A 23,175-nucleotide genomic window follows, 5' to 3' on the forward strand; every position below is an offset into this window, starting at 1 on the left:
GCGGGGGAGTGACAGAGACTGCCGCGTGGATCCTGGGGTTGTGGAGAGAAGCTCCACTGGTAGCGTCCGCCGGCTGAAGTCGATTGATTATGACATGGGTGTTGGGGAGAGTTGTGATCGTCTTCATGATCTGATACGTGGAATTGAGTCTCTCCGGCGGGGATCGCACATGAGTCTAGCCTCTAGGCAACTTAAACTATGAGCGAATGCGGAGCTTTCTTTTAAGGTTATATCGTGTCGAAATGAACGAATGTGATCACCTCAGCCTCAACAGCCAAGCTTCTAAGACTGATGAATCTACTCCGGAAGTCATTCTGTGCCAAGATTTGGGACAAGCTGCAGGCCCTCCCCGCAAAGAAGGCATAGACGAAGCGGGGAGCAGGACTTCAGATGAGGAGAAGATAATATGATGCTTTGATTGATGGGATCTTTCAAATCCCGTGTCCTCCATCTAATTCCTTCCACTCAAGCCTACCTCTTGTCCTAACATTTGGGGTTAAGCATTCATCTCTTTCTCTAGCCAGCCAGGGATGGGAGGAGTCTTGGCCCATCCATCGAGATAGCTTTCTTTGTTCACCCCAACCCCCGAGGGCTTGGCATATATAGCAGAGACATACCAGACCGACTCACCAGCTTTGATAGTATGTTGCAGAGTTGGAATTGTGCTCCTGCTCTCAACCAAGTTCGAGTTCGGATCCGCATTAACCAGCATAGCCTGACGTTGTTCCGCCGGCTCTAAAGCTTTGATGCCAACAGCGCCTTTCGATACTGCAAAAGCCCCCGACTTTCCGCTTGCCCAACCATCGGGCGTCTTTAGATCGTAATTGCCAATGATCTTGGGAGATGTTCCCTCGTGCTTTGTTTCATCGTATGGTTCAAGATATCGTCCATTAGTTGAGTTGACATTGGAAATAGCAAAGGAGCCATCCGCCGTCATGACCTCACGACCACTCTTGATATGATGAACTCGAAGATGCCAGTTGGGGGTTTCTTCTTGTGAAGGAATCAAGATGGTGCGAATTGTGACATCTGGGAAAGGCTTCCAAATCGAGACGAGAACTGGGGTACCTTCGCGGTTCTCGATCCCCGCATACTCGCAAAGCCTTCGGGTCTTCCAGTACTCGCCCCCATCATCCGAGAGCCCGAGTTGCGATGCCAGTGCATACTGTTCTAGGGAAAAGAGACCGGGGGGTACCGAATATCCGTATGCGCTGCTGTAAGCAAATCCGCCGTATTTGGCATGGGTTCCTTTCATTGGGTAGCTGCAAGCTTGTCCTGACGACAGAAGCATGCAGTGGCCGCCAATGTAACTGCACTAACGTCAGTATCACATGAATGTACATATAAGGTAGGATCTACCTCATAATATGACCCGGTTGGCTCAAAGCTTTCGTCTTGGGGATTACACCACTAGTTGACTCCTCGTCGGATGTCCAGAAAGGGTGATCTTCTGGTGTTGCCAGGCACATAAATGCGAGGCATGCCCAGTACTAGGAGTTCTCATTAGCAAATATATCATAGAGTCAATCTATGTGACTCTTACGGGGCTTCCGGGGCTGTTATAGTTCTCCGCCATCTAATTTCGTTAGTTGTCGCCAACAGCATAATCAGGGAGTAACAATACTTACATACATATTTGGGTAAGAATACCCAATCGACAGTGTACCACTTGATGTCCAAATATCACTTTGGGTCTGCCACCAACGCAAGTGACGAAACACAACTCCTTTCACCATGCCCCAAGTCAACGGTGCAGGCAACTCAACATCGGCATGGGCCAGCGCTCCCCAGAAAGAAACCATGGCAAAACGGTAGCCTACGCTTCGACCGTAAGGGATGGCTCTGCCTTCATCGTCAAAGTAATGGATTAAATCCAGAGCGACCTGTTGTGCCCGCCTCTTGAATTCTTCTGCCCGCTTTGGGTCCTCTTCCCCTGCTAACTTGGCGTACAATAGCTGAAGTAGCTGAATTGCGAAACTTGACGAGTAATAGTCCATTTCTGGCGCGTGTCAGTCAGGGCTAAGATCTTGCGGCTTCAAACTTACGATGGATGCCTTCTGGTCCATCGTTGGACCAGCCTCCTCCACGATAAAAGGTTTCGAGGTGCTCAATGTCACTGTCAAGTCTTTCCTGGGAGAATTTGCCGCCGTTCTTCTTCAGCCCCAGGTTGGCAAATACACGGAACCATAGCCAATTAGTGTTGGGCATACTACAAGACGATTAGCCAGTGAATCATTGGTACATTGTTGAGAGCTGACTTCTTCTCATTGATTGAGTTTCCTAGCCATGTCTCAACATTACTCTTCTCCTTGTCAGAAAGGCTGCTCCAAAACTCGGGGACAACAGCCAACGCCCAGCCTAATAAATCGTCAGTTGTCCATCATGATGAGACTTCGTATGGAGGGACCTACCAAGTGGGCACATCTCAACCATTCTTTGGTCATTGTCCTGAGGATAACCCCAATATTCGGGGTTTTCTGGATCAGTCCCTGACTTGATACCCTGAATCCACCATTCCTTGCCTTCGTAATCACCACCACCTGCCAGTAAAGCAGCCAAACCCCAGAGTGGACGGCATATTCCTTCGACTTCTGAAGCAGTCTGGTCGAATCGAACTGCTGTTGCACCGGGACACTTGACACGGGCTTTTTGGGGAGAGAAGAATGGCTCTAGAGGATCAAGAACAGTGCGAAGGAGCTCTTGAACAGATGTGCGATCCTTAATCTCAACCTTGGAAAAGGGATGTATTCCATTGTATCCAAGACAAAGGGGATGGTTAGGTGCCATTGTGTTTTATCGAATGGTGTAGCTTGAAGTTAACTGCCAAGATTCATTGAGTGGCAGAGTAGAGCAAAGGATAAACAAGAGATATATATTGAAACTGAGCTATTAGCTTACCCGCAGCTCATGTCACCTGCGGCTCCAGGACCACGCATTTTCCCTCTGTCTTTCGCTTTTATCCGTCCATAGCGGGGACAAAGCTCTATGTACATGGCCGGGTTTCCGTGTTGATCAGTGAGGGGTTCAATGCCGCATGGAATGGTTGACCCCAAGAGTTTGGGGGTTCTGAGCTGATATGACGATTGACTGCCGAAAACGGAGCTATATAAACTTAATCCAACGTCTCGGCAACGGCCAGATTCTTTTAGATAAAATGAGGAAAAAAAAAAAAAAAAAATGGACAACAAACTTGATAGCAAATGGCTTTGGTGTAACAGTTAAGGCCTTTGTCAGCTTGCTGCAGAGGACCGCAAAAGCGCAGGAGCTACGAGAGCGGCTTACCCTAGACTTCTACCATGTCGCTTTGAATCTTCTTCAAGGCCACCATCAAGAGGCAATTTGAATGTGTTTCAATCAAACTTCTATGAAAGGCAATTTTTTCTCTTCTTTCAATCTCGATGCTCCTGGAGCTTTTGCGATTCTGCTACATTCGTCGACCAACGGCAAGTGCAAAGTCTTCCCCCCGGCATTGCCCTTTTTCAGATCAGGCTGTGCTGCACCATACCATCTTTGCCGTTTCACGACTATGGCCGACAAACATGAGGAAACTATAACTGTCGGCATCAACGGAGGTGAATCAAATGAAGCACGGAAGAGCGCACTGCCATCGTCTCCCGTCTCCTCAGCCCCTAACCATGAGGATTATGGTATCCTGACGATGGCAGACCAGCCGCCGGATACCCCTTCGACTTCGCTCAATGGTCGAGAAAACACCACAGCGACGACCCCTATGAAGATGGCCAAAGGCAAGCGGAGGGTCCTCGTGAAAAAAGTACCGAAAAAGTCGAAATGGAACGTGGATAACATTCTGACGGATCCTAAATCACCCCTAGCTTCAGCTGATCTCAGAGTAAGGCACTCCGTCTTTTATAACTTGATAAGATCGCTAACGAAAACAGAGCATACTGTCGAATCCGATGGCCTGGGATACTCTCGACAAAGAAGAGAAGGCGGAAATCCTGGCACTGTTCCCTGATTCCCAGCACATTCTCAGTCCTGGCACGGAGGATGCCTGTCCTGATTTTGCATCACTCATGAACGACGACAGTTTCCGCTACGATTGTGCTGCTTACACAGAAAACATCGCCCAAGGCCGGCATGATCCTGAATGGCTAGCGCATGCTTGGACAGCTCATGAAAGACGCAAGATGGGCGATTTCGACGAATTTCTGGACAACAAGTTCAAAGATGAATGGGATGTCGAGCTACCACCAGAGCTCAAGACAAAGCGAGGACCTGCCGTGTCAAAGGAGGCAAGCGATGTCACAATGGAGGACACTGAGCCAGTGAAGAATGAAGGCGACAAGAAAGAGGACATCGATATGGAGAATAGCACTTCGGAGAAGAAAGACAATCCTGACATTGACTCTGAGGTTGACGAACTTCAAAGATGTGACCCGGCGCACGAGGGACCTATAGTTGTGGCTATTTCACAGCGAAAAAGCTCGATGATGGAGATTGATGGCGACGATACAAGGGACGAGCTTGCTTGAGGATAGAATTTGCGGGTAAAGAGCGAAACGATGAATTGGGGCGTTATTATTCATCCATGAAAGAACTACGCCGCAGTTTGACACCGGATGAAATTTGCTTTATTTTGACTTCATTATCATGGCTTGAGCTTGCAAGCTATAGTTACCTTAGTACCTAGTGTCCATCATGAAAGCGGGAGATGATGGAGTGACAGATAGACGGATGACCCACTGAATTTTAGCAACATCCACCACAAACAAGATTCAGGCGCTGATTAGAATATTTCATCTTCTCAGCCTTAAAAAAGATATATTCACCATTTTAACAGAACGGACAAGTTAACCGACTTCTTGAACGTGACCAGCCACCATTGATTCAGCGCTTATTCGAGCCTCAGACGTGCCCTAACATACGATGGCACCAACCTCGAATGTCCATGCTCGATCGCACAGTCTGCTGCTCTTACAGAAACTCCTCAACCTTCGTGACGGCGCAAGCCCTCTTACTCTCGTGATCGACAATCTCGAACAACCTGCGCGACCAGTCCTTAGCGAATTTGTGTCAAGGGCAAAGGTACTAAAAGTCCCCTAAAACATGAGAGCCAGTATGACTAACGTGGAAAATCCAGATTGCAACGACACAGGTTATCTTCCTCTCGCTGGTAACACTGAAGAAACCACAAGATGCAGATGTTTTCATAAAAGCTGCGGGGAGAGATCTTCAAACTGTGCGCAAAGACTTGTTGAATCATTATCCTGCTTTCAACCCTCTTTTGGACAAGGAAAAGCCCACTCAAAGTAAGCCCAGCAGAGTCATGATCTGAGGAGGTTATCTCGTTACTAACTACCTCAAGGGGCCGTTGTGATTGTCGACTCACTAAACGCCTTAGCATCTGCCGCTCCTCAATCCCTGGCAAGCTTTCTCTCAAGCATCATCACGCCAGCCGTCTCTATCGTCGGCACATACCATGATGATGTACCCATAGTACTTCCAAGGTCGTTCAGCGAGTATGAACCTCATCCCTTCACTGTACTATGCCACCTCGCTACTGCTATCCTGAGACTATCGAGTCTTTACCAAGAGATTGAGCGTCAGAAGGCTCGAAACAGGAGCATTCAGGAGCCAGAGTGGGGTCTGAACGAAGATCGTGAGGGTGTACTTGTCGGTCTTGGAGAGAAGGGCAGAGATCGGAATGAGGACAGCAATGGAGTTGTTATTAATATGGAACTACGACGACGAAGTGGAAGAACGGTTTCAGAAAAGTTTATTCTCAGCTCCAAGGGATTGGTTACAGCGCCGCAACCCGGCAAGGTGTGCTTGCTTACAGACCACCCAATGTTCGCAGCACCAACGGATAGTGGAGAGACCGGCGAAGGAGAGGAGGAACCTGAGAGTACATTCAATCTGGGGCTCACAGAGAAGCAACGAAAGGATCGAGAGGGTATTGTGTTGCCATACTTTGATGCGCAAACGGACATTGGTGCAGGAGAAGGAGGAAGAATTCTTTACGAAATGGGTAGAGAGGATGACTTTGACGATGAGGAAGATGAGATATAGAGATGAGACACGAGTTCTTTCACATAGAATTCACGCATTATGACCTTTGACCTTTGCCGTTGTAGAGTCATGATGATTGACTTTGGCGTTTACAGGTTCCTAAATGACCTTCAGGTTATAGAACCTATCAATCACAGAGTGATAGCAGGGGTGTTTGACACAGCCAGTCATTATAGAGTTTACTTTGCAAAAATACTCCAAAGTAAGTATTTCTTGATGAAATACAAGAATATTCGAATGCCGAATTTCATCACAAATTACCATCTTGAACTGGAATGACAAGTTGGTTCGTTATCTTATCAGCACGGAGCTCCCTCTGTCATGCGCCAGCTCCATTGACCATCGACCATACATACAGATCCTCCAAAAGCCAAAACGATCAAACTGCAATATTGCAAGTCAGAAGCTGAGAGAATCTCCTATGAGAGACTCAAATCGATCGTTGAAATAGCATTTGACCATTCTTGGCGTGGCTCAGTCTCGTGCCCCTTCGACGTCATCCCTCTATCGCCTGTCTTTCTTGACACGTAGTGGTAGCTGGAAGTCTTCAAGCCAAAGAAACAAACCACTTCTAAACCGGCGCAACTTTCCCCTGCTACCCAGCACTTTAACCACAAACCACTACAATGATCTACTCTACGCAAATATCAAGGCTTGATGGTAGGTTAACATCCTCTATAATACCATAAATATATATGCTAACACACTACAAGGCCTTATGCTCTGTGCCTCAGTCGATGATGAACAGGTACTCTCCACAACTCAGCTTTACCGCGACTTCATGCTTACGAACCCTCTCAACAGGCCGAGTCCACCCTCGCAGAGACCAAGCAGAACGTGCGCCAGGTCCTCCGCAAGCTCACACGCAACTCCGAGTCCCAGGCCTCCATCGAGACCCCCAACCATACGCTGCACTACCTCATCGACTCGGATATCGTCTTCCTCGCCATCTGCGCTCCCTCGTACCCCCGGAAGCTTGCCTTTACCTACCTAGCCGACCTCGCACGCGAGTTCACAACCACCTACCCAGCATCTCAGGTCCACTCTCCTGCTCTGCGACCCTACGCTTTCATGGAGTTCGACACCTTCATCTCGAAGACAAAGACAACCTACGCCGATTCCCGAGCCTCGGCTAACCTCGATAAACTTAACGATGAGCTGCGCGATGTGACAAAGGTAATGACCAAGAACATTGAGGATTTACTCTACCGTGGAGATAGTCTGGAGCGCATGGGAGAGATCAGCTCGAGGCTGCGTGATGATAGCAAAAAGTATCGACGAGCTGCTGTGCGTATCAACTGGGAACTGCTTCTTAAGCAGTACGGACCCTTTGCGGCTCTTGGGTTCATCATCATCTTTTTCCTGTATTGGCGGTTCTTTTAAGAAATGCAAGCGAGCTGTTTCTGTTCATACATCTAATACTTAAGTCTGGCCACTTGTACTTTACTCTGGGAGTGTGCAATTTGAGAGCTACGATTCAACATTTCAGGGGTATATGAGAACCAAGTAGTGTCCTTATATCAAGAGGGGATGCTGCTGGGTTGTGTACTTATGTGATCATTTATGACAAGTTAATTCGTTTATCCGTGCTGGCTTTGGCAATTCTTGCTAATCATAACCTCAATGCTGCTCCTAAACCATGCTGTCTCACCTAGGTAATACCGTATGAGACTCCAAACTCCAGATGTCATCTGCTCTACCCAAAATCATCAAGGAAAACACCATATTTTTGTTAACAAGTCCCAAAACCGACCGCTTACTCTGAACTACATCACTATGCAATTATCTGAAGCCGCCTGTGCTTGAGAGGTTGGCGCCGTCACTGTATGTTGCCATTCAAGATGTTCCTGAAACGCCTCCATGTCTTCGTAGCCCAAATCTGGTCGATATGCATCCTCGTCATCATACTGCTCTTGAGGTTCTGTTGATTCCACTTCGCAATATGGACACAGTAAACCGGCCTGCCAATCCCGAGGTTGTGGTGCCATATGATTTGCGATGGCTACGGGCGCAAATACAACCTGCTTCTCTTGGTGTCCAGACAATGTAAACGCTGTTGCTTGCCAGTGAGGGTTATCGATTGTTGGTGATAGTGTCAAAATTGGAGACGCGGCGGCTTCTTGGAACGTCCGTATCGAGGGCATATTCTCAATATCCTCCCATACTATGTGACCATCACAATAGTCGCAAACGAAAGCAATATCTCGATCGCCAAATCGCTTAAACGACCCAATAGTATTGCATAAGCGTAGCTCCTCTCGATATCTTCTCGAATACTCGGCCTCGTCTGGCACGGTCTTATTTAATGTCCATTGTCGCTGTTGTCGGTAGACGAGGAAAGCTCCCAAACATCTTGCCGACCCTTCTTTTTCCGAGCTATATATTCGACGTGCTGCTCGACATTGTGCTCTGTGTAATTTTCGCTGTAAAGCATGTGTTTCGCGGACCCATATTGGGTTGATTGGGCCGCCTGAGCGACTCCAATCTCGTATTTGTTCTATATGAGCTGTAAATTGAGCTTTGAGAGCTCTCAATTCCTCGATGGATTCATCTGGCCAATAAGTCAGTAAACGGATCCATCACTCAACTTTGTAGAAGCCTGAAGCCAATGGGAATGCCTGCATCGGAGAATACGTACGTTTTCGGTCGGTTTCGTAGTATATCTGTCCATTAACCAAAGGTGCCAATTCTTGAAAGTCCTTCTTGGCTTCGTCCAACGCAGAAGCAAGGGCGTGTACTTGCTCGTGCTCGTCCGGTCCCCAATGGCTCTTGTCGGCCAAACTGAGGATTCGCAATCCCTGGGATAAAAGAGTCGCAATGGCCGCAAGCAATGACCCGACCGAGTCAAGGCTGCTCATGATTCGGTTTCGAGGATAAGGTTTGCGATTTTCCCCAAGTATTGGGAGGGCGCGGGGTTGCGTCGAGGTAGGATAACGTAAGCTCACAGTCTCGTGAAAGGGTATAATTCGTAGTAGAAAAAGCAATGGATTCGAAGTAGTAGAAAGACGTCAATCACCGGCGTCGTCGCGGGGCGAGGGACTGATGCGATTGGGGGCGGCGCATGAGGTTTCGTCGGCTCGAACCGGACTCCCCCGGCTCGAGAGAACAGGAGGTTACTGAAGGAAGCTTGACTTGACGATAGAGGTGACAAGAGCTCCAAGATAGGGCGCACAGGAGCGTTCGGCTGTGCTATTTATTTACTTGGTTGTATTCATGTAACCAAGCAACCGAAGGCATGAGGCTGAGCAATTGGTAGGTACGTAATGTTTGTAGCACTTCTGTTCAGGGTCCTTTCCGTTATTGTCAAAGTGACCCTCGTGAAGACGAGGCTGTGCAGGCAAAAATACTGGGGGTTCCAAGGATTGATTCTTCAGACCGTCTATTGAAGAGTTTCAGGGGATGTAGAAGGAGAAAAATATGGTTAAAAAGAGAGTTGTCTCTAGCTGCTTAGGTATGGCTAGGTAGGTTATGTACGAATCGCGGACACTGAGGTGCGTACTGGGCACTGAACCCCAAGTCTGAAACAGCCAGCTTCCATTGATACATACGTTGAATCAAAAAGCTGAGGTGAGCTCCTCCGCAAAATGACGGAATAAGGAACAGCACTGAAGTCCCCTGTAACTCACCTGCTATGACGCCCGTTAGTGGGTCGTAAATTGTAACATCCTGTCGGGTGTCCCGAACCTAGAGACCGGGGTGCTCCTCTGTTCTATCATCCAAATCTATCATTCGTAGCTTCGTATATTCGTAGGGCTACGAATCAGAAGGCATACCTAGCTAGTCCACCAGTCATCTCGAGCTAAGGGAAGCTTATCAATAGACTGTCGAAGATTGTACCATAGATAAATGCAATCACAATGACTCATACGAATCATATTGTTTCATTACACGGGCCCTGAAAGATCATTCGTTGCACACAGATGGTATTGATTCCTTTGCACCTGATATTCAACTAAAAATGGCCGATTAGAACTACAACATAGTTATCAAAGCTATGACTACAGAAGCAAACCCGACAGTCTAGACCTAAGGGTCTTTCCTCGGCTCCTATTGCCGTCTGCAACTCACTTCCGCTTCTTGGCCTTGCCAGTATCCGCGCTACTGGTCTTGGCTTCGGCCTTGACATCCTCAACCAGTTTGTCCTTGGCCTTTTCCTTGGCCTCTTTGTCGTCAACAGCCTCGTCCTCTCCACCCTGGCCAAACTCGTTGACACGGCTGTAATCGATGCGATAAGCCCATCGTTGGTAAAGATACACGAAGAAGATAACATCGTCGCGAAGAGTGGCCAAACGGTGCAAGAAAGGCATCTTGATGGTAAAGGCAAACAGATCGTCGATGAAGGTGTTGAGAAACTTGTACATCATGGCCTTTGCAGGCATGTGGGCGACACTCTTCAGCCGGTAGTTGATGTACAGCGAGGGAACCATCATCAAGAAACCGTAGGCGTAGACAGATCCCACCAAAGTAGTAATGATGTAGGAGTACCACGACTTGTGGGAATCGTAGTAGAGAGAGTAGATGCCATATGCGATCAGCAGAGGAATGCCAGCAATGTACATGTACTTGAAAGCAATCTCATCGTACTCCTTGGTCTTCTCTTCAGTCTCGGTCAACTTCTGCTTGTCCTCGAAAGCGATAGTGTAAGGGAGGAAAGATCCCGGTCCACCAGGACGAATGCGAACGTTGACAACAGTGGTGATCTTCCAGAACTCAATGACGATACCAACGACCTGAGAGCCCAAAATCATCCAGCTGGTGTTCTGAGAGTTGTCGAGGAGGTACAGGAAGATGACAGTTTGCATGAAAACATTGGCCAGGATCGAACGGACTGAGATACCGACGTTGTCCTTCTTCTTGCGGTAGTGGGCAATATCGGACCCGAACGCGAGAGTCTCGAGAATCATGTGCAAGATACTGACTACAATGGTAACGCCGAGCAAGATTGGGTTCGAGTCGAGGAATACCTCCTTGATCATCTCGATCTCGGTGCCATCGCCGCCACCAGGAAGAGAGCCACCAAATGCTGCCTGTCGAGCAGACTCCTTGGAGTTGGTCTCAAGCGTAGACATGAGCTGAAACTGCCAGCTGGCCAGGTTACCAAGATCAATACGAAGAGGAAGTTCCTTGACGGTATCGTTGAGGAGAGTCATCTGGTTTGTCAATTGCCAAAAAGTGTTGACGAACAGAACAGGGTCTATCTATGTTAGTTACCATGTCATTGGCATATAAGTTGTTGCTACTTACAGTACCAGGCGTGCTGACCAGAGCCATCTCGAGCACCAGTAGCCTCAAGGCGCAAGTATTGTCGCATCTGAGGGGCCATCGCGGCGAAGTCCTTGACACCCAGATCGGGGACGAAGGACAAGCTTGCATTAGGATGATAGTAGTTCGCAATAATAGGTCCAGTGGGCTCCTCCTCTTCAGGTTCCTCCTCATGCTTGGGGATATCCTCGAGCAAGTTTCGCGTCTTCGCAACCTTCTTCTTGGGAAGGTATTGTGTTAGAGGCCAAGTGAAGTAGTAGGCTTTGGACGTATCATATCCGGGCTGCTTAGGATCGAGATTACTTCCAGGAAGGCCAATGTAGAAATGCCCCCAGAGGGTACCATTATGCTGGACAGCTGGAGGAACCGTGAACTTCGTCTCAATCGTTCGCTTATCGGACTTATTGCTAAGATGGAACTCCTTCTCTTGTAGTACAAGATATTCGTCGGGCACTTGCGAGATAGGCGCTGGGTTAAACGACTGGGAGAGCGTTACGATGATATCAACGTGGCTATCTTGAGGCCAGATGGGCGCAATGTTCTTTGGGATATTACGGTATGTCGCGCCCTCGTTGAGCTCCTTCGGGCGAAGCTGGAAAGGAGGGATACCCTCGACATTCCCAGGGACTGTAACGGCTTCACCTGTCTCTGGATTGGTGACTGTAACTCCCCGTTGGTCCTTTTTCAAGGCCAAGTTGAGGGCCGCATTGATGCCAAAGTAGATGGCGCCGCCGAGGAGAAGCTTGTTGAAGCTGAAACCCTGCATAGAATCGACATTAGTGTATGGTTACGATGTGAGATTTGCTTTGCGATGACTTACACCACCACCACCGCCACCTTGCTGCTGCTCGCGTTGACGAGGAGGCAAGACTTGAGCTTCAGCCATTGCGTCTGCTTCTATTCAATTGCAGAGAATGGCAGACGTTGTGCAATGGATTGAAGAAGACCTGCAGGATACTACCTTGATACTAGAGTCAAGGTTGTTGGTTGTTGCACCTGAGGCGACGTGTTTGGTTGGTCAGAGTTCTGAGAAGTTGGAGGTTGCTCCAAGGATGGAAATTGGAAATCCCCTCGCAGTCCACTTCAGGCTCCATGACAGTTGACGTTGACGTGCTGCGGGCACCCACGAATAGCGATTGGCCACCTGAACACGTACCCCTGTACCTTTAACTGCGGCGGCCGTTGTCGGCTCGGAGATTGACCACGTTTAAAAGATGCGTCCACTAAAAGAGTTTGAGATACAGTGCATCATGGGGAGATCATGGCCCCGCCATTGAACGCATCAATGATGTTCAAGACAATGCTCACGATGCGAGATTCATGCTAAGCCATGCTGAGAATCGCCCTATCCTGCTAGAACACGCCTCATGTCCCGGTGACCAGCTGACCTCAGTCATGAATGTCATTGTCCAGTAACATATCTCGTAAGTGGCAATTTGTAGTGGCACAACTTACATGAATGCATGGAGCACGGCCGCAAGCAGCACCTCCGAAGACGTGGCTCCCGTCGCTCCATATCAATAGCCCGATAGGCCGTTGACAGATGTTTGTGTTGGTCAACTAACTTGCTTAACTAGTTCCTGGGCTATTCATATGACTAGTATATAAGCTGGGAAACTTTTATTCTCTTGACTCTTTCTTGTTTCTATTTCCTTGTTGAATCACGATTTATGCTCAAAGTTTGACTCATCTGGGATATTCTTAGTTCAAGTTGAATACTTCACGGTCGCCACATAAGACTCACCGAAACAAGTATTCCATCGTTACCCGCCTCCATCATTGTTCTCACTTTATTATATCATAAATAGCCCTCCTCCGTACGAGCTCGACTCTTTTTCAAAACTTAGTCGAATCCTTTTAGAGACAACCTCTTTATATACACTATCATAACCTACAGTCTTTACAACAAATCAACAAACAAGCCCATCATGACTGCTGACAGCACCATCCCATCACAGGCAGCCGTTGTCTCACAGAACGGCCACCCTCGAACTAAGATTTGCGTTTACTGTGGTGCTGCTCCTGGCGCGAGTCCTGCTCACATTGAAGCTGCTCGTGCTCTTGGGAGAGCCATGGCTGAAAACAATATTGACCTAGGTGAGTCACATCAGCGAGGCGGTCCGCCAGCGACGGATACCATCGCGGGCCGCCAACCGCCGACCTCCGGGTATGACCCCGTCATGGCTAACACCGGACAATAGTTTACGGAGGTGGAACTGTCGGACTTATGGGCGAGGTGGCAAAGAGTCTCTGCGCAATCAACGGCCCTGAGTCTGTTCATGGTATCATCCCTGAGGCTCTGGTCAAGTTTGAACGAGATGGCACCTACGGAACTGTCAATGAACATAACCACATTGTACCAGAGGAGTCTGTCTATGGCCGCACTACAGTTGTCAAGGATATGCATACTCGAAAGAAGCTCATGGCCGAGGAGGTTTTTGCTGGTGGTCCCGGCAGTGGCTTCATCGGCTTGAGTGGCGGATTTGGTACCATGGAGGAAATCTTCGAGACGACTACTTGGAACCAACTGGGAATCCACAACCGCGGCATCGTTCTACTTAACATTGAGGGCTACTGGGACGGTATCGTCCAGTGGATGGACCGCGCTTCTGAGGAGGGTTTTGTAAAGCCTGCCAACAAGAACATCCTGGTTAACGCCGACACCCCTGAAGGCGCAATCAAGGCTCTTCGGGAATACAAGGTCTCAGATGCCATCTATCAGCTTCAATGGGGCAGTCAGTAAGGAATTGGTTTGAGGCGCTGGATCAGGATCCGGGTTTGGATTTGGAAACTGGAGCCAAACAGGTGTTTTAACGGTGTTTACGGATAGTTCTTCGTTTCCGCATTTCTAGGATAGGATAGACTGGCGCTCCATAAATAGACGGACTGATGACCTAAGCCACCTGCTCTGTTGTGACTGACCAGACGTGAGACCCATGAAAAGCTGTCTTTGCAGCATGTAATTGTACATGATCTATTTAGCTAGCAACCCGACGCCACGTGTATCCGCTTCATCATTCGTCACACGTTTAGCTGTCCACATCCATGCCCTCACCGTCGCCTTCCTCTGCGCCTCCTTGACCCTCGCCAACGCTCTCGATCCATGGCTGTACCTCGAATCCATCGTACAGCTTGAAGGGCTCGACCTTCTTCTTGCCGTCCTTTGTGTTGATGCCCACTACGCCGACTGATGTGTTCTCTACTGTAAGCTCCTTGTCCTGAACCAAACTCTCCTTCAGAGCCTTAAGACCGTGCTTGACCAACTCCTCCCTTGAACAGTCGGCGAACTCGTCGATGTTGCGCTCAAGGTATGTTCGAGCCATTTGGCTTCGCGCGCCAATGGCAAAAGCAAGCATCTCTTCTGTCATGCCTGAGGGCTGGAACTCGAACAGGTGGGGACCGCGCTCGTCAACACCGGCAACTAGCAGACCAACACCGTAAGGTCGCTTTCCGTACATTTGAGTGTTCATCTGGGCCTTCTCACCGATCATGTCGACAAGGGATCGGAGGGGAATGGCACGGCCGTAGGTGAGTCGGTGTCCTAGACACTGCTGCTTCATGAAGTTGGAGAGAACGCGAGCATCGGAAGTAAGACCGGCGATGGCGATACCAGCATGTTCGTCGACAGTGAAGAGCTTCTTCTGGTAGGATGAGAGTTCCTCTGCGTTTCGCTATGAAGGTGTGTGTTAGAAGAATGACTTCGAAAGCTCCCGTACGGGACAATTATGTATGGAGGGGCAGGGGAATAGTCGTACCTTGACAGCACAAAGAACGGCATGGGTCTTGCTGGCGATACCGACAACAACTGAACCTTGCTTCACTGCCTCAGCAGCATATTCAATCTGGAATATTCGGCCCTGGGGCGAGCTTGGGGAAAGTCAGCTTGCTCAAGGTGCCAGGATAGAGCTAACAGCTTAGGTGACGTACAAGGTAACGGAATCGTTATCGTAGTTGTTTCTGAACATGATGAATTGTTAGCTGCTCTAGCAGCGCCGCGTAGAATGTGATCGGTGAGATTGCGCGAAGCAAATATCGTTATGCGTGGGTTGCGATGGAGAGCTTCGTTGGAGGTGGATTTTGGGCGTTGGTTGTTAGTATAGGTCGGGATGGAGTTGAGGTGGTTGAGCACCAGGCAGCTCAAGCTTCGTAGCCTGGGGCTGGTTGCGCTAGGACCTGCAGCCTTCCATTCTGCCGTGGATGACCCGCCACACCGCCTGCTAAATCGGATAGCTCCATGATGACATTGGGTCTTTGAGGCTCTTTGTTTTCTCCCCACGATAAACCAAAACGAACTCTCTGGCTCTATGAGAAAGGGTCAAGTTGAAGTGCGGAATCACGGACTGGTGTTAGGCGTGATACATCCTCAACCACCCGGCTGCCCGCTCGTACATCCCTAATTAGAGTCTTCTTAAAGCTGATAGTTCCATGCTGTCGATGTCCTGTGACCTTAATTCTGAATCCCGCCTGGCATCATGAAAAGAAAGCGACGTGGCAAGTTTAACTCATTCACTTGTCTTTCAGCTGGCGGAGAAGGCTCGCTGCAAAGTTTTTAAGTTCCTTGACGAGAACTATGGGGTTTGTCCCTGCAAGGTTGTATACTTGTCTTATTGGACGTGACCTGATGAAAGCATGGCGAGACTACGCCTGACTTACTGTTAGAGAATCGAGCGACGGAGCTTATTTAACTTGAATGTACTGAAAGAGTTGCAATTCCAGAAGAACACAACATGACGAATAGCTCTCAGGTGCTAGGAGTGTTCAACCAGAAAAATACACTGCTATGGTAACAGCTGGTGAGAGACGTTGTTGCTCCGATTTGGCAGGCTAGTAGAGGGATACATCTGCTTTATGAGCTAATTGCTGTCGCTTGGAACCCTCACTAATAATGCATATCAATGATGAACTCAATCAGACCCGTTGAAGCATATTGGCGGTCGAGGCTTGGAGAAAGAAAACATATTCCCTTACTATAAGCAAGCTCTATTGCGGATAATGACCTGGAATACATGCTGTCGAGTAGTGTGTTCCCTTGATTGCACTAATTTGGTCTTGAGGAGCTTCTGTTGTAGAAAATATCTGTTGTCAAGACCTTGATGTGCTTGGGTAAATATATGCAACTCTCATCGAAAATCCTGAAATTACTGCTGCTCTTTGACAATCTGGGTTACTCATCAGGCATGTCCGGTAAAGCTTTTTCTGGGGCAATACACTCCAGAACACAATATGATATTCCGAACTTGACTAGGTAGGCTTGATTGCTTGATGGACGTTCTAATATCCGCTGTGCCAGCCTAGTAAAACCCCCAATTGGTGCGGAGCCACCACATTGATGGCCATTTTAGCCTCAGCGAATAACGATTGCAGTTCACAGCCATCACGGCTCACCAATCTGTTGAATTATCGAGGATTTGAACAAGATCTGTCCATTCTTGACTGCTATACACATACCCCTCATTTCTTCAAATTTGCTCTTGTCATACCAAACTCACCTTCCCAGAGTCATACGTTGAATATCGGATCCCTCTTGTGGGCATTTCTATTGGATGACTCACTGTGACTTACAGTAAATACCCGCGACTTTTAGACAACTCCAGTTTTTATCCTCTCGCATATTCACTCTCTTCTCTCAACACAACAACATCATGCCTTCCAGATCTGAGATCACATATTTCGGCGCAGGCCCTGCTTTGCTGCCCACAGACGTCCTTGAGAAGGCCGCCCAGGCCCTCATTGACTATGAGCATACCGGATTGGGTACAGCCAAAATCTCATAATTCATCGTGAACGTCACTAATCAAATGACAAGGTATTGCTGAGCACAGCCATCGTTCAGAGCTGGCTACAAACATCATCAACGAGGCTAAGGCTGATCTTGCCTCTTACATTGACATTCCCGAGGACTATGAGGTTCTTTTCATGCAGGGTGGTGGAAGTGGAGAGTTCTCCGCTACCATGTACAACCTTGTCGGTGCATGGGTGACAAAGAAGAAGGCCCAGATTGTTGCCAACCTCAAGGCTCCGGAGGATGACCCTCGTGTGGAGCAGGAGCTCAGAAATGCAGTCGAGAAGGAGCTCAAGACTGACTACATTGTTACTGGTGGTTGGTCTCAGAAGGCTTCTGAAGAAGCCAAACGACTGCTTGGTCCTGAGCATGTCAACATTGTCGCTGACGCCCGCCAGATTAACAATGGCAAGTATGGCAAGATTCCTGAGGAGAGCACCTGGAACCTCTCCAAGGAAGCTGCTTTGGTGTATTATTGCGATAACGAGACCGTCGATGGTGTAGAATTTCCTGCTTTCCCTCAGTCCCTGACCCCTGGACCTGACGGCGAGGGCCCTATTGTTGTGGCCGATATGTCCTCCAACATCCTGTCGAGGAGAATCCCTGTCCGAAACTTCTCAGTCATCTTCTTCGGCGCCCAGAAGAACCTCGGCTGCACTGGTGTCACCGTTGTGATTATCAAGAAGAGCCTTCTTCCTCCCAAGACACCTCAACCTCCTCCCGCACTTCTTCGACGACTTGGACTTCCTATCCCTCCTATCATCTTCTCTTACGAGACTATCGCCAAGAACAACAGTCTCTACAACACCCTTAGCATCTTCGAGTAAGCGCTTCTATAAGACACGTTTGATACATGTACTGACTAGACTTAGTGTCTATATCGCTGGCCAAGTTCTCAAGAAGTCACTCAGCACCTATAACAAGGTTGAGGGACAGGAGGCCGTGTCCGCCAAGAAGGCCGAGCTTATCTATGGTGCTCTTGACGCCCACCCTGATGTGTACAGAGTTGTCCCTGACAAGTCTGTTCGTTCAAGGATGAACATCTGCTTCCGCGTTACCAAGAATGGCGACACTGATGGCACAGAGAAGGCTTTCCTTAAGGAGGCCACTGCACAGGGTCTCACCGGCCTCAAGGGTCACCGAAGCGTGGGTGGTATTCGTGCCAGCAGCTACAATTCCATTTCCTTGGAGGGCGCCGAAAAGCTTGCCAAGTTCATTGAGACGTTTGCTACCTCTTAGAAAAAAATTCAATCATGAAAAGTTTGAGCTGGATGGTTTGAGGATTTTATGGAATTGATCAGATGCGTGTACGACATCAAGGATAAAAGTCAACCTAGATGGATGTTGAATTCAACATGCTCCATGAGGATAAAGAATAAGAACCAAATAAATGAAGCGTAATAAAAGGAGCTATGCTTAAACAACTTGTACTGGTGATGATCCTCTAGGTATGTTGAACATTCAATCACCGTGACCCTGATGGATGAGTTTCAGTGGATTAGCGCACTATCAGTTTGATACGATCAGTGGGCCCTGAGCGCTATAACATGGAATCAACCTCAGGTTTCTCTCTTGTTTATGTCTCCAACCAGGAAAACTCAGCCAATACTCAATTGTCACTCCCGAATACAGCGTCTATCGTCTTCGCTCTAAGAAAACCAGAGCAAGTAAAAATTAGAACAAGTTTGAACATCTCACTGTCACTCATTTCGCCGATGCTGAGACGCAGTCTCCTAAGGAGACTCAATTGCAAAGCGAATCGCTCTCGAGTCTTCTTATCCCCATTCTATATTAGCAAGTGCAACGACCAACTCTTTACACAACCTTTGCGGTATTCTATTGCCTCGGTATCAAAGCCATATTCATATCAGTCGTGGCATACTCAAAACCCTGAATTTGTATCCGGACTACCAATCATAGACGACACCATCTATGCTCTATCAACGGCGCAGGGTCGGGCCGGTATTGCGGTAATTCGCATTTCTGGCCCATCATGTCTTGAGGTGAGTGTCATACAAATTACTATATATACAGTATCTAATGTTGGGCTGAAGATTTATGAGGCACTTTGCCCATCAAAACCATTACCAAAACCAAGATATGCAAAAGTACGGTCCCTATATGACCCGCAGCATGCCAATAATGAGCAGATAGTGCTGGACTCAGAAGCTCTTGTTCTTTACTTTCCTAGCCCAAAGACTGTAACTGGTGACGATGTCTTGGAGTTGCACGTTCATGGAGGATCAGCCACTGTAAAAGCTGTGTTAGCAGCCATTCCGAAATGTTCCGCTACACATCGTATTCGATACGCAGAGCCTGGCGAGTTTACGAAGCGCGCCTTTTTCAACGACCGCCTGGATCTTGCTCAAATTGAATCCCTGAGTGACACCCTGGCAGCTGAAACGGAACAGCAACGTCGTGCAGCTGTGCGAGGCAATTCAGGTGTTCTTGGACGACAATACGAGACATGGAGAGAGCAGCTCTTGTTGGCTCGTGGTGAGATCGAAGCATTGATCGACTTTTCCGAAGACCAGCACTTTGACGAATCCCAGGCTGAATTGTTACAGAATGTGACTGCGCAGGTTGCTAGGATGCTACACAGCATTGAGCTGCATGAGCAGGGAAGTCAAAGGAGCGAGCTTTTGAGGAATGGAATTCGTATAGCGCTGTTAGGGCCACCCAATGTTGGTAAGAGCTCGCTTATGAACCTGATCGTTGGGCGCGAGGCATCTATTGTGTCCGGCGAAGCAGGCACAACGCGAGATATCGTCGAGGCGAGCTTAGACATTCGCGGCTATTTATGTTCATTTGCAGATACGGCAGGATTTCGATCCAAAGGTTCCCGGGTGATCAACGGGGCTGATAGTGGCGCAATTGGGGCCGTGGAAGAAGAAGGTATACGGCGAGCAAAGCAACGAGCTCTGGACTCTGACCTTGTTATAGTCCTAGCATCCGTGGAGGATGGTCAGAATGGACCATTTGTGCAATACGACCAAGAAACGCTCGATCTCGCTGCAGGGGCGGAGGACTGTGTTGTTGTTGTCAATAAACAAGATGCAGTTGGTAAAGAGGAATTTGAGAAGCTGGTTCAAGATTTCAGAAAAATCGTTCGAATTCGAGCCCCCAAGCTAGCGGCGGCGGAGTTCGTGTCCGTATCGTGTAAGGAGGCTCAGGCAGGGACATGGGAAAGCAAGGATCCTGGCGGTATCCAGGCTGTGATCACCAAGCTCGTGGCATCCTTTGAGAAGATGACATCCATGCCTGTCGATCTTCAGGACCTGCTAGGCGTTACAGAGCGTCAGCGCCAGCTCCTTATCAAGTGTCGTCGACACTTGGAGGACTTCATGATGGAGGCTGCCCCTGAAGAGGGCTTGGATGCTGATGCCGTCCTCGCGGCCGAGTATCTAAGGTATGCTGCGAATTGCCTTGCACGGATCACAGGGCGGGATGAGTTTGGAGATGTTGAGGATGTACTGGGTGTTATCTTTGAAAAGTAAGTTCTGACAAAATTGTGTATAAGATGTCTGACAAGATGCTGATTTGAGACGTGTTAGATTCTGTGTGGGGAAATAAGCGCGTGGCAAAGAAAACTATAGCGATGAGAGATTGGTGGGAGAGTTGAAATATATTTTCCATCGAGGAATATTCTATAGAGAGCAGCTGGTCTGAACAAATTGAAAAGACTCAATGTTGGGCCACCTGGGCCTGGTCTAGTCGGTTATGAAAAGAGAAAGCGAAAATAAAATTGAGATGAAATGACAAGAAAAATAAAGCAAAAGGAAATATGTCATGCTGTATGCTCGCTTCTATGCCATGCCATGCCAACGCTGTGTGATGCTATGCTTCCGTCTTTTCCAACTCCTGATATGCGATGCCGTGTCTGCAACTTGTTCCTCCGAATACCAATGCTGATGATGAGAACAAAACAAAACTCCATTCCATGCAGATGTTGTTGAAACTAGTGTCTAAACAGAAAACTCCGTTCCATGCTTGCGCTGTCGCTGTGTATGCTTTTGGGAAGTGACTCAAGAGTAACAAAGGAGTTTACTCGTCGTCATTGTCGCTGGGACCATTGTAGCCAGAGCGACCCTTGTTGCCCTTGGAGGAATCATCGTCTTCAGGGCCGTTATAGCCAGAGCGACCAGAGTCTCCTTCCTCAGGCTCGTTGTAGCCAGATCGACCACGATTGTTTGTGGGCTTGGAGTCAGAGTCGTCACCGTCCTTGTTGTAGCCAGATCGGCCGAAGGATCGAGTGGTGGGAGCAAATGTGAGAGTGAAAGCAGCCATTGTAAATGTTGTAGAGTAGAGTTGAGTTAAGTATGAATTTTGGGTGAAGATGGAAGTTGGGTTGAGTTGAGTTGAAAGAGTTGAGTTGTTGTATGTAAATGTTGAGTTGTAGTGTAGTTGTAGAGTGTAGATGAAACTGGTTGTTGATGGTGATGAGAATTCTAATTCAGAGCAGGAGGACATGGACAGTTATATAGAAACTGAGTCAACTATAGAACGAAGCCAAGGGTAACTAAGCACATCGCAGATAGGGATTCTCGGTAGACGGTGGAAGCGGCTGACTCTGACTGACGCCTGTTCGTTCGTTTGTGTTGTCGTATCATGACGATCAAGCACACCCTTAGCATGGGGGCAACAAAATAGAAACACACTACATAGCGTATCGTGCTAGGTTTGGCTACCTTAGGCTAGGTAGATTACAGCAGTGCCCGTTGTTCCGCCCTTGCCATGCCATGGAACCTTCTTTCGCTTCCGTCAGTCTGCGCCATGTCGCCGAGCTGACAGGGAATCCATCAACGCCGTGAGTGGTGGAGGACACCATCGTAGGGCTGAGGGCAATGGTTTATGGGGGACCGGACCTTGCAGTTACAGGGGTCTTTGTCAAACGGTGTAAGTTAATAAGTAGCCACGCCCACGGTACCCGGGGTAGGGGTCGGGTCGGGGTGCGGAAGACCCGGGCCGTATCCAGTCAAGTCGCTGCGTATTGTATTACTGAGTGAGTCTTTTGAGTGTTGATGGGCTTACGGGGCTTGGGCAGGGTATACGTTATAATAAGCCACAGCCTCAAATGAACACCCTTGTACATGTAATCAATCATGCCCACGGCTCTGGCCATGGACCTGGAGCAGATGCAGAATAGATGCATCATGGTAGTTTTTTTGACCCCCAACAATGCAATTGTTCAAGATAACATATCAATGAGTTTGGAGAGTTGGTGTGGAGACGGAGCTTAGATACGTAAATACGCACCTCTAACATACTGCATAGTATTCGTATTATGATCCCGCCCATACTATTCCACACTCTTGGTACTGTATAAATGTCAAGACAATTGCGGACTTGCAACGCAGAAACGTCATCAAGGCTGACAAATGAGGCCGTGTGATTCCAATTCCATGAAAACTCCGATTAGGTTCGGAGTCAATCATGGAGTTTAGAGAGAGACAGAGTACGGTATGGTACGGACGGAGTAGACAAAGAGATTCCAATTAATCCCGGTTGAAATTCGTTGAATGTGCCAACGTGTACTTGACTGCATGCGCGTCCCATATCGCAATAGACACAGAGAAGAAGCTTCCAAAGTGCAATTTCTCGTCACATGGGCACTTTTGATAAGTTTAAAAGGTTGCCTAAAAGACAAGACATTTACATGAGGCATCACAATAGCGAATAAGTCAGCAAATTGCACCATTTATTCTGTCATCCCGCTTTGTCATCCCGCAAATGACGGATGCAGCCACAGAAGCCATGACGCGACTTCCCCATTGGCGTGCATCGGTCAAACCCGTGTTTCCGCCTACCGAAGGAACAAACTGCCACAGATTCCAGGGCCCTTTTCCCTAATCATCATCACCGAAGAGTCACCCTTTGCATATTCCGCCTTTCTTACTAAACATGAACTCTTTCTCTTATCATGACTCATCTTGCACCGTCAATTGATTATTGAAACCAACAAAAGAACCTTGTCAGGTTCCCGAATATTGCAGTTACTCAATCGGTCTCGTGGGGGCAGAAGAATGAAACGTCACGTTCAAATCGAGACAACCTCAACTTACACCACGCGCACTCTATCACCCACACTCACACCCATGAGG

The 23,175-nt window shown here is 48.3% G+C and overlaps 11 protein-coding genes across 13 annotated transcripts; 6 read left to right on the forward strand and 5 right to left on the reverse strand.

Annotated features, from left to right (window-relative positions):
• Positions 1-35: 35 nt before the first annotated feature.
• On the reverse strand, positions 36-3,147 carry FOXG_07955 (uncharacterized protein). Of its 2 annotated transcripts, XM_018386651.1 has the most exons (7): positions 2,412-3,147; positions 2,259-2,358; positions 2,046-2,209; positions 1,629-1,999; positions 1,544-1,576; positions 1,360-1,490; positions 36-1,310 (listed from the first exon to the last, which is right to left on the reverse strand). In XM_018386651.1, the coding sequence occupies exons 1-7, from the start codon at positions 2,785-2,787 to the stop codon at positions 497-499; spliced, it is 1,989 nt and encodes a 662-aa protein (XP_018243831.1). In that variant the 5' UTR covers positions 2,788-3,147; the 3' UTR covers positions 36-496. The 2 variants fall into 2 exon arrangements, with proteins under 2 accessions (XP_018243831.1, XP_018243832.1); XM_018386652.1 differs by having other exon boundaries at positions 2,046-2,358.
• Positions 3,148-3,343: 196 nt separating this feature from the next.
• Positions 3,344-4,493, forward strand: FOXG_07956 (uncharacterized protein; the record flags this gene model as incomplete). The annotated part of the gene is made up of 2 exons (XM_018386653.1): positions 3,344-3,850; positions 3,900-4,493. 2 exons carry the CDS (start codon positions 3,344-3,346, stop codon positions 4,491-4,493), a joined length of 1,101 nt encoding a protein of 366 aa, XP_018243833.1.
• Positions 4,494-4,887: 394 nt separating this feature from the next.
• FOXG_07957 (elongator complex protein 5) lies at positions 4,888-6,030 on the forward strand (the record flags this gene model as incomplete). Its single annotated transcript, XM_018386654.1, has 3 exons — positions 4,888-5,046; positions 5,102-5,270; positions 5,327-6,030. 3 exons carry the CDS (start codon positions 4,888-4,890, stop codon positions 6,028-6,030), a joined length of 1,032 nt encoding a protein of 343 aa, XP_018243834.1.
• A 264-nt stretch (positions 6,031-6,294) lies between these two features.
• Positions 6,295-9,473, forward strand: FOXG_07958 (vesicle transporter SEC22). Its single transcript, XM_018386655.1, has 3 exons — positions 6,295-6,690; positions 6,744-6,778; positions 6,835-9,473. The coding sequence occupies exons 1-3, from the start codon at positions 6,657-6,659 to the stop codon at positions 7,411-7,413; spliced, it is 648 nt and encodes a 215-aa protein (XP_018243835.1). The 5' UTR covers positions 6,295-6,656; the 3' UTR covers positions 7,414-9,473.
• FOXG_07959 (uncharacterized protein) lies at positions 7,488-9,579 on the reverse strand. Its single transcript, XM_018386656.1, has 2 exons — positions 8,669-9,579; positions 7,488-8,581 (listed from the first exon to the last, which is right to left on the reverse strand). Exons 1-2 carry the CDS (start codon positions 8,886-8,888, stop codon positions 7,797-7,799), a joined length of 1,005 nt encoding a protein of 334 aa, XP_018243836.1. The 5' UTR covers positions 8,889-9,579; the 3' UTR covers positions 7,488-7,796.
• A 276-nt stretch (positions 9,580-9,855) lies between these two features.
• FOXG_07960 (uncharacterized protein) lies at positions 9,856-12,596 on the reverse strand. The gene is made up of 3 exons (XM_018386657.1): positions 12,113-12,596; positions 11,275-12,052; positions 9,856-11,224 (listed from the first exon to the last, which is right to left on the reverse strand). Exons 1-3 carry the CDS (start codon positions 12,176-12,178, stop codon positions 10,095-10,097), a joined length of 1,974 nt encoding a protein of 657 aa, XP_018243837.1. The 5' UTR covers positions 12,179-12,596; the 3' UTR covers positions 9,856-10,094.
• FOXG_07961 (uncharacterized protein) lies at positions 12,545-14,226 on the forward strand. Of its 2 annotated transcripts, XM_018386659.1 has the most exons (3): positions 12,546-12,716; positions 12,870-13,389; positions 13,494-14,197. In XM_018386659.1, exons 2-3 carry the CDS (start codon positions 13,221-13,223, stop codon positions 14,033-14,035), a joined length of 711 nt encoding a protein of 236 aa, XP_018243839.1. In that variant the 5' UTR covers positions 12,546-12,716; positions 12,870-13,220; the 3' UTR covers positions 14,036-14,197. The 2 variants fall into 2 exon arrangements, with proteins under 2 accessions (XP_018243838.1, XP_018243839.1); XM_018386658.1 differs by having other exon boundaries at positions 12,545-13,389; positions 13,494-14,226.
• Positions 12,955-15,695, reverse strand: FOXG_07962 (20S proteasome subunit alpha 6). The gene is made up of 3 exons (XM_018386660.1): positions 15,220-15,695; positions 15,048-15,159; positions 12,955-14,963 (listed from the first exon to the last, which is right to left on the reverse strand). Exons 1-3 carry the CDS (start codon positions 15,255-15,257, stop codon positions 14,322-14,324), a joined length of 792 nt encoding a protein of 263 aa, XP_018243840.1. The 5' UTR covers positions 15,258-15,695; the 3' UTR covers positions 12,955-14,321.
• Positions 15,696-16,658: 963 nt separating this feature from the next.
• Positions 16,659-18,510, forward strand: FOXG_07963 (phosphoserine aminotransferase). The gene is made up of 3 exons (XM_018386661.1): positions 16,659-17,046; positions 17,099-17,897; positions 17,947-18,510. Exons 1-3 carry the CDS (start codon positions 16,935-16,937, stop codon positions 18,311-18,313), a joined length of 1,278 nt encoding a protein of 425 aa, XP_018243841.1. The 5' UTR covers positions 16,659-16,934; the 3' UTR covers positions 18,314-18,510.
• A 111-nt stretch (positions 18,511-18,621) lies between these two features.
• On the forward strand, positions 18,622-21,678 carry FOXG_07964 (tRNA modification GTPase TrmE; the record flags this gene model as incomplete). Its single annotated transcript, XM_018386662.1, has 3 exons — positions 18,622-19,077; positions 19,129-20,567; positions 20,629-21,678. The coding sequence occupies 3 exons, from the start codon at positions 18,622-18,624 to the stop codon at positions 20,645-20,647; spliced, it is 1,914 nt and encodes a 637-aa protein (XP_018243842.1). The 3' UTR covers positions 20,648-21,678.
• Positions 20,664-21,795, reverse strand: FOXG_19552 (uncharacterized protein). Its single transcript, XM_018399789.1, has one exon. It carries the CDS (start codon positions 21,542-21,544, stop codon positions 21,119-21,121), a length of 426 nt encoding a protein of 141 aa, XP_018243843.1. The 5' UTR covers positions 21,545-21,795; the 3' UTR covers positions 20,664-21,118.
• Positions 21,796-23,175: the final 1,380 nt, after the last annotated feature.

This window comes from Fusarium oxysporum, chromosome 4 (genome assembly GCF_000149955.1).
Source record: "Fusarium oxysporum f. sp. lycopersici 4287 chromosome 4, whole genome shotgun sequence".
In the NCBI taxonomy this organism is placed as follows: domain Eukaryota; kingdom Fungi; phylum Ascomycota; class Sordariomycetes; order Hypocreales; family Nectriaceae; genus Fusarium; species Fusarium oxysporum.